At 46.2% G+C, this 9,540-nt stretch overlaps 1 protein-coding gene across 1 annotated transcript in view; it reads left to right on the top strand.

Moving 5' to 3' along the window:
* SCARA5 (scavenger receptor class A member 5) overlaps positions 1-9,540 on the top strand; it is a 202,323-nt gene that overhangs the window by 180,934 nt on the left and 11,849 nt on the right. The window contains exon 8 of the mRNA XM_018568477.1: positions 583-777. Within this exon, the coding sequence (XP_018423979.1) occupies positions 583-777 (195 nt within the window). The remainder of the gene's footprint in view (positions 1-582; positions 778-9,540) is intronic.

Genomic DNA, 9,540 nt, shown 5'->3' with positions numbered 1-9,540 from the left:
TAGTCATGAGCTCATTTTAAAGCAATGGTTAAACCTTCTCCACCCCTTACACCATGTATTCTATACATTCTTCATTTTCTCACTTATACTTACAGAGAACCTGTCATTCGAAAAATAATAGGTCTACCTATTGTTGTTCTTCTTTCTGACAAAATCCCAGTTGTCTGGCAGTTACGTGGACCCCCTCCAGCCTCAGTACTGTCTGGGTTGCTGACCTGGAACAATTATACAGAATAAGAAAGTCAAAATTCCTTGTTATCAGATCTGTGAATCAAAGTATTGTATGGTTTTGGACAGAGAAGGGAAGCTTCCTACCTGAATCTTGGTGAGCTTTGTGTATTTCTTCTAGATCAGTGGAGTAATCCAATATGAGACTTTGCCTGTAATCACGACAGGTCACAGGTGCTCACTCTATTGGCGTAGGATGTCTGGTCTTGGCTCCCCGCCTTTGCTCCCTAAAAGCTTTTTAAAAAAGTCCCTAAAATTGACTGCTACAAAAATAAAATATTGGTACAATGCTACCGTTACATTACCCAAAGAAAAAACTCCATGTTTGACACATGTCCTCATGCTGTTTTGCAGGGTCGGCGGAAGAAGGCGTGCTACGGCTGGTGAACGGCTCCGGTCCTCATGAAGGCCGGGTGGAAGTGTATCACGAAAAGCGCTGGGGAACAATCTGTGATGACGGCTGGGATAAGAAGGATGGGGACGTGGTTTGCCGGATGTTGGGGTACAAAGGAGCAGAGGAGGTCTACAGGACAGCCAGGTTTGGACAAGGTAAGGTCCTGCATTGGAATCCAGTGTAACCAGTGAGGGGTATGAGTGAACAGCCGCTGCCGTGTAAACTCACTGGTAGTGATAATCAAATCGATCAATTAGGTGAACTGCAAAATTTTCAATTGACATCAACATAGAATATTGTAGCCCTGTTTCGGGGTGGGGGGGGTCATGTGAGATGACCGTCTCCGATCAACTACCGCTGCCAACCTGTGGTAACCTGGAAACCCTGAGCCTCTGCTAACTAGGAGTAAAGGGGCTGTAACCGATTTGTAATGGCAGTGCCTCCACCCAGCTGGGCCTTGTGGTGTACAAGTGGGACCCCGGATGAGATAACCTTGTCCCCAGGTGTGTTTACATACATATGTCCTCTTTCAGGAGTAAGCAGATATAGAGTCCATGGATGCCTTTTAAACATTTATTGTAGAACTTGGAATAGAAGATGTGGATAGATAGGTTAGAATACCCAAAGCTGCTGATGATAGAATAGTATCACTTCTAGTAAGGCATACAGATCCTAGTGGAAGGTCCATCTTCTACCTCTCAATAGGCCAGAAGTGTCTCCATTCCCAAATAGGTTCCAGTGTATACTCTGCTTCAGGACAAACTGTAGCCTGGACCAGTGGAGGTTCCTGTGGTGACTCCATTGTCCACATGACCTCTGTTAACATGGGTAAGGTCCCTGTAGTGGATCCAGCATAATCAGCCAGCACATGGCATTCCATGAGGGTAGGCCTTGAGGGCCTAACCGTTAGGCCTGGGCAGCTGCCCAGCACCTGAGCACCAACCTCCCCCCAGTTCTGAGCATGCTCATAGGGTTTGCTATAGCCAATCCCTCCTACTATGATGTTCACTGCACTGATTGGCTATCAAGGAACCTCAGTCAAATGATACCACTCCAGCACAGTACTCTGTCACACAAAGCCTGGTGGATGAAGCACATGGACAACTCATGGGTACACCCTACTGGCGGATAGTAATATCTAAATTGAAAACCCGAAAAACACTGCTCTATTACAGGGGGTGTTAGGGGTGTAAACCCCTACAATATCTACATAGAATCACGCAGTTCTGTCATCCGGATTCCTAAATTGTGTAATTGTAAGCAGATCCTTATCGAGATGTTCAGGTGAGGAAATATCATTACCGCCAGGTCAGATTTGGACACACTAATGACTTTTTGTAAAGCCTGGTAGGGCAAAACTTCCTAAATATCCATCTTTCAGACTGATATTAGGGGCACATTTCTCAAAAACGTACCTAGATATGGGTGAATAGCAGCAATATATGGACATGATTTGTGTTTGGGATAAAAGATCTGTCTTAGATGTTAGGAGATGTGTATTTGTATCTCTTCCAGCTAATTTCCTTTGTGAGATGTTTTGTAAAGGTTCTCCATTATCAAGGTCATGGTACATCTAGTAGTAGTCACATTCAACAGGACTTCAGTAATGTTAAAGGCTAATTCCACCTTTCTGACCCTGTGTCATGTAACATGATTCCAGCGTCTTAGCAACCAGTCAGCAACACCAGTCAACCAGTAATACTATGTGAGCAGGACATTTTAACATTCCTATCTGTAAGTTCAGGCTGTGGCCCTGGCTGCGGAGGAGATTAGTACACCCAGAGGTTTTACCCAGAGTTCATTAGATACTTCCATACTTGTTTAAAACCTGATGAAAAGGGAATGTTTGGTCCCTCAAATGTGCTGGTCGCCTAGAGTTCCCTATCACCATGCATAGCAACGTTTCGGAACCTATCCGGTCCCTTTTTTTCTGTTTTGCAAGTATCTGGCGGTGCCATCCTCCCCCCCTCATCAGAGTCCTCCCTTCACATCAGAGTCCCTCCTTCACATTAAAGACAAAAGGAGCGCTTAACCCTTGAAGGACTGGTGTAGCCCCACTGCAGGGTACGTTTTTAAAATTCACAGAGTTCTTCTTTAAAGCTGATGAATACTGCTGTATCATTTGCCTACCAGTTACTTGTCACAGAGCCGGCCAATGCCGAGACTCCCAATGAGCAGTTCTACTTCTAGGGCAGAACTCACCTAGGCACCGCCAGCTATGATGTCACCTGGCACACTGGCATGTCTCCTGGGTGTTAGGGCAATGGCACCCAACACCTCTAGATGGGAGCTCTGCTTGTAAACCCCCGACAAGTTCCCTTTAAACATGTTGATGTTCTTTATTTCTATTGATAACCCCTCTCGGATAATCGGACCCAGATGTGCGGTCCCTTCCCACAGTTCTGGACGTGGCACACTTATTTTTACTCAGAACAAAGGCCAGTTAGAAGTGGAAAAATTAGAGGGATTCAACCTCCGTAGAGCCAACTCAATAAAGAGCTTTTTCCAGGGAAAGAACAGCGTGAAATATACTGACATGCCTTGCTGGAAACATGTTATCACACATCAGGTGTCTGCGCTGAATGCGAGCCTCAGAAATCCCATATTCCTGTTCAGAATGGTCAAAGGAGCTGACACTCACATCTGCCAAATGATCTTCTGCCTGGCAAATGGACTCTATTTGTTATTACAGCAAAGGGAACACAATACAATTCAGCCCTGTGTTCACTTTTCCTGATCCTGATATGATCCAGAAGAGCTAATATGAACCTTTTTCATTTGTTAGTTTTTTTTTCTTCTTTAAAACTGCAGCACAGTGAAGTTTAGGTTCTAGTTTACCAGTTTTATCATTGAATCCTCCCAATGGACTCATAAACCCCTCCAGCAATAAACCCCTCCAGTAATTACCACCTCCAGCAATAAACCCCTCCAGCAATAAACCCCTCCAGCAATAAACTCCTCCAGTAATAAACCCCTCCAGCAATAAACCCCTCCAGCAATAAACCCCTCCAGCAATAAACCCCTCCAATAATAAACCCCTCCAGCAATAAACCCCTCCGGTGATAAACCCCTCCAGTAATAAACCCCTCCAGCAATAAACTCATCCAGTAATAAACCCCTCCAGCAATAAACCCCTCCAGCAATAAACCTCTCCAGTAATTAACCCCTCCAGAAATAAACCCCTCCAGCAATAAACCCCTCCAGCAATAAACCCCTCCAGCATTAAACCCCTCCAATAATAAACCCCTCCAGTAATAACTCCTCCAGCAGTAAACCTCTCCAGCAATAAACCTCTCCAGCAATTAACCCCTCCAGTAATAAACCCCTCCAGCAATAAACCCCTCCAGCAATAACCCCCAACCTATTCAAAACATAAAAAAGCCTTGATGTAAGTTCTGCTTGAAGCTTTGAGCATTATAAGGAGTTAATTACTTCAAAAGAACTCTGGCCAAACATTTGATTGTTCTGTTCAGTCATTCACTGTTATTGGCTGCATGGTGATGATGCAATCGGGAGTCTGTCCTACGTGTTCCCGATCACAGGTGTTGACTGTGAGCTGTCGGTGACAGCTCGGTCACATTCCTGGGGCGCCCATTAAGCAACCCCAGTACAACATAACAAAGCATATATGTAGCAGCTGACCATTAAGGCCCATCCACCGGGCTGCCACATATAGTTGTGACATATGTTTCTCTAAGCCCCCCCCCCCCCCTCCCCATTAAACAGTTTTATTAGCTGTTGATCCTGCCAGTAGATCTGCTATTACCCCACTGTAACAAGCCAAGCTGTCCAGCAAAAGTGCCAGCTGCAGTTACATGAAAATGCCAGTCTCGGCTGCTTAATGATCACAGCAGCTGTCAATCAACCAGCTGGGGAGCAGTGATTGCCATGTATTTTAGGTCTGAAGATTACTTAAACCCCCTTAAAATTATATATTTCTTTAAAGCAAAGACCCTGAAGAATAAAATGGCAGCAGTTGCAATTTCTTATGTCACATGATATTAGTGCAATCGTTTACCAAACCCACATTTTCAGTAAAAAAACATTTTAAATTAATTTAAGTGCACACAAACACAATATATCACAAAATGGTTGGTAAAATATAAAAGGTGAGGTTGCGTTGAGTAAACAGACACCATAAATGTAAAGGCCCCCGTTCTTGGCCCTGTTTGTCTGACACCGTGACATCTAGTGTCCGGGTTTCAGAACATACAGGACCCAAAACCTGAACTGTCCAGGTGATTCTGGACAGGTGGCAACCCTAAGCTCGTCGTTTCCAGTTTCAGTAAGCAAGTGCCTCTGCTTTCGCCATCGACGTCCTGGGTGCCCAGAATGGATGAATGAGGTCAAAATACTTGGTAAGTGGGGGGTCAGTGGCATGGGAGGAGGGGGGAGTATTAGTGTTGGGGGTAGCCCGTGGCGTCACACAAGGGGGGTGCGGCCTGTAACCGTGTGACACCATTGCAGGGGTGACACCAAAATGACTGACATTTTTGTCATTTTGGTGTCACCCCCTCTGAAAAGTCGGGCACTCGATCATGGACCCAGAGCCCGACAGTTGCAGGAAAGAGGAGGGGACCCGTCGGCATGCCTTATCCCGCCAGGTGAATGTCCCCTCTTCTCTCTGCCGGCGTCCATCACCAAGATGGCTGCTGGCAGGTATCACCAAAATGGCTGTGCATACGCGATGACGTCACGTGCATGCGCAGTGACGTCACAGTGGGGTGTCACCCGCTCCAGGTGACATCCGGCCTCAGGACGCCCCTGGAGGTAGCATATTACTGTACCTGTGGAAGTGATCATTTCCACTGGCTTAGCAAATGTAAGCAAACTCCCAGCTGCCATACCCATCTGAAGTATGCCTACAAGCTGCACGTTGCTGCCAACGCATGACATACACTGGTGGTAGTGAAAGGGTTAAAGTTAAATGCATGTTAAAGAGTTTTATCCGGGCAAATATATATTTTTGCATAATCTCTCCACATATCCCTAACCAGCACTGACGTACCCCAAAAATATAAAATGGGAGTGATGCAGTCCACCCGAGTCCCAATTTTGACCAAAGTACCACTTTTGGGTTGAATGGACCCTTTAACGTTGTGAACTCTAAGCGGTTCTCTACATCTCGGACATCCATCGTGTTCCATCGTGTTCGAGGCTCCCATTGGAAGCGAACAAAGCCCGTGTGTCACGTCAAGCACGCTTTGGAAAATATGTAATATGTGTTCAGCCGAGCCCGCACAGGCCGAAGAGCGCTCTGTTCAGCACAGCGAAACCCGACCTTCAATCCAATTGAGATAAGGTTACAATCTGCAGGATTATAGGAGTGTGCGAGGCATGTGAATTATGTTTTATCACTGGGCCTCTCATATGGGAGTAATTACGGCTTAAACAGCCTCGGCCACATGCTCTCTGCTCAGCTTGTTGTGGAGAACATAAGCTCGCTCTTCCTTTTAACTCACTCAGCCGCCTAAACCTTCCTAAAAAGACCCTAATTTATTTATTTTCGGCCCGCGTGTACCAGCTGCCCCTTACGATTTGACTACACCGGTTCTCTAGCATGACATGGCCATTAGGAGTAGATACTTCAAGTCAAAAGAAAGAAGAGAGCACCTCAAGATTTTAATGGTCCTGATCCATTCTTTTGAGGAATATGGCATTAAGCACTTATATATACTGTACATACATTTATAATATATATACCGATCAGCCATAACATTTGGGGGGGGGATATATTAGGCAGGAAGTGAACATTTTGTCCCTGAAGTTGATGTGTTGGAAGCAGAAATAATAGACAAGTGTGATGATTTGAGGGACTTTGACAAGAACCAATTTGTGATAGCTGGACAAATGGGTCAGGGCAACTCCAAAACTGCAACTCTTGTGGGATGTTTCCGGTCTGCAGTGGTCAGAACTGACCAAAAGTGGTCCAAGGAAGGAAACCCGGTGAACTGGTGACATGGCCATGGGTGGCCAAGGCTCATTGATGCACTTTGGAAGCAAAGGCTGGTCTGTGTAGTCCAATCCAATAGAACAGCTACTGTAGCTCAAATGGTTTGGTTCCAGATACCAAAGCACAGCAGCAGTGAGCGGTCTTTATCACAGGAGGGGGAGGAGACAAGACCAGTCACCCTGCACAAGGTGAGAGAGCAGAAGTGAGTGGTTATTATTACAAGAAGCAGGATGAACCTATGGGTTGCGACCTGGGGTCAGCACGCAGCTAAGTCCAAACCTCTGTGAGACGGTCCCTCCACGCCCTAGTGGACCCAATGTCACCTGCTCACACGTGAGTTTACTTTCTCCACCTTCTTGACACGTGGAGTGGTGCTACAGATACACTTTAGGAGACTCTTTATTAAACGTAGAACATTTCCTGTACTTGTTTGCAGGCCGGGGTACGTGTAACAGGCTCTCTTTAGGACAGACGACCATTCAATCTCGCCATTTCAGTCTGTCTGTTTCGCTCACATCTGTAATGAGAAGAATTAACTTTAAGCCGAATGAAAATCTGGACTCTGGTTAACCTCTTGCGTGCCCTGTGTGGCTATAACATTACATGTTATGTCAGAGTGTGCTGCACACATTGTTCAGCTGCGGATCTTGTTACCGAATGAATTGGATAATCCAGACGGTTCCCAGGGGGGATGACGTGCTCTGTGACTTGTACATTGTTTGACAGATCGTCGCATTGAGCGGAGGAAGACGGGAAAGACTTTATAAACGCATTTTAGACTGCAGATATCCATCAAGAATCAGGATCTGTCCCGTACCAGCCGCAGGGCACCAGAACTTTCCAGAAGTCCCTTCTCATTGACAGGAAAGAAGTATTAAAATGTTAGTAGGGGTAACTCAAAAAACGCCCTTCATATTGCTTGAGTCTTTCTCTGCCAAATGATAGTATGAGAAGAGATCCCTAGCATGCACTAAAGGTGAGACACAGTTGGCTATTATGGAACTTCTATTTAACACTGAGCAGTGCCTTGTTCCTATAAGGACCAATTCCAACATGTCAAACAACTGTGGACACAATTATCAATACAGGTATTACCCAATACAGCTACCAGCAGAGCCGTTCCTTTAATGAGGCAGCCTGAAGCCGAGGTTGGGTCACGAATGTGTGTGTGGTGGGGGCAGGAAGAGCTTTCCCAGGTGACTCGATGCAAAGGTACTCTGACTGCCCCCAACAGGACCAAACATTTCAGTCAAGTAATATGTGCTATTACTAATCAGAGGCAGCTCACCAGGTGCTCAGGGGTCTCAACCTGTGCATAGTTCCATAATATTGATCCAAAAAACCTGGGAATTCTGTTGCGAAGTTGTGTAGACTTTTTGTGTTGCCAACAGCTCAGTCAGAGAAGACAGCAACCGACTGATGGCAAGATCAAGACCAGAACATGTTTCAACAGAACATCGTAGATCCATAAAATGTAGTCAAAGCATTTATTGAAGCAATCACCAAAAGGTGCAGGAGCAACGTTTAGACACCATGCAGCACCCTTCATCAGGCATGTAATGCCTGATAAAGAAGTCCTGTGTGGCCTTACATAAAGGTTTTGGCTAGGGATGCACCGATACCGATACTAGTATCGGTATCTGTGCCGATGCCGAGTATTTAGGCGAGTACTCGTACTCGCCCAAATGCTCCGATGCCTAGCCCGATACTTCCGGTATCAGGAAGCAAGGCAGCGCGTCATTACACGTTTCCCGGCTTCCTGATTGGCCGGTAAAGCCGGCCCCATGCTCCCTCGTCATTGGGGCAGATTCTTGCATTGTTGGCCTCGTTGACACATGGGAGCACCTGACAAGAATGCATCACGCACCTTTTTCATGCATATTTGTGCCTAACAACTATCTGCTTACCATTGGCTAAAACAAAAATGCTCAAGCCTGAAAATTGCCTAAAAATGCTCATGCTCAAGTGTGAATGTAGACTAAGTGGAGACTCCCATGACTTCCACACTCTAGCAATGGCACCCAAGTGATCGACTGACCCAACAGAAACTCGGACCCAGCTCCTGGTTTTCACCTTTGTTTAGAAAAATCATGACAGGTACCCGACATTCTCATCAGTGGCAGTCCCTGTGTTTCTATCAACATGGGTTTTCTTTAGGGACATTGCCTCCTTGCCTGCATACATCTATATTGTACACGGTGTGGTTCTATGACTTTCCCGCTTCATATCCGATTTGCCATATCTCACTTCTCATCTGATGAGCATAAACACACTCAGGCGAGATAAGCCCACCGTCTGTTCAGATAAACATACTCTATGTACATTAATTGCACGCTATGGAAACTCTCTCAGCTATAGAAACAATCGAAATCCTTCCCAGAGCGTTTTTTGGCCAGGCATGTGTCACCCACATGCGACGCTCATCAGCTCGGAGAATGGTGCTGTATCAGATGGGCTGATTTCCACGATCTAATATATACAAATGTATCTAAAGGGAACTAGAGGATTTTCATCAAGTACAAATCTTTATTGTGATCGTTGGCCAAAAAAGTCGCTTTCACATTTTTACTATGACTGACACATATGTTTGCTGATACATATTCATCCTGAAGTCATCTAAGGCCTTGGTTCTCAACTGGTGGGTCGTGACCCAAAAGGGGGTCGCGACTTCGTTTTCAGTGGGTCGTCACCAGGGGCGTAACTAGAAATCACAGGGCCCCATAGCTAAATTTTGTATGGGGCCCTGTGATTTCTAGTTACGCCCACCTGATAACCCAAACAGCCCACCTAAGGGTGACCCTGCAGAGCCCACCATAGACTCTCTATGGTAGGCTCTGCAGGGTCTCAGGCAGGCGGTCAAGCCCTCTTACCTGTCAGCCCTGATCCTCTGTCCGCCTCCTTCTCCTCCACGATCGACTCCTCCGTCACTGGGCCCCGCCTCCTCGATCGCCGGGTCCCGCCCCCT

The sequence above is a fragment of the Nanorana parkeri genome, unplaced genomic scaffold (genome assembly GCF_000935625.1).
Source record: "Nanorana parkeri isolate BGI_ZX_2015 unplaced genomic scaffold, ASM93562v1 scaffold1192, whole genome shotgun sequence".
NCBI lineage: Eukaryota > Metazoa > Chordata > Amphibia > Anura > Dicroglossidae > Nanorana > Nanorana parkeri.
This window is presented reverse-complemented; position numbering and strand designations above follow the sequence as displayed.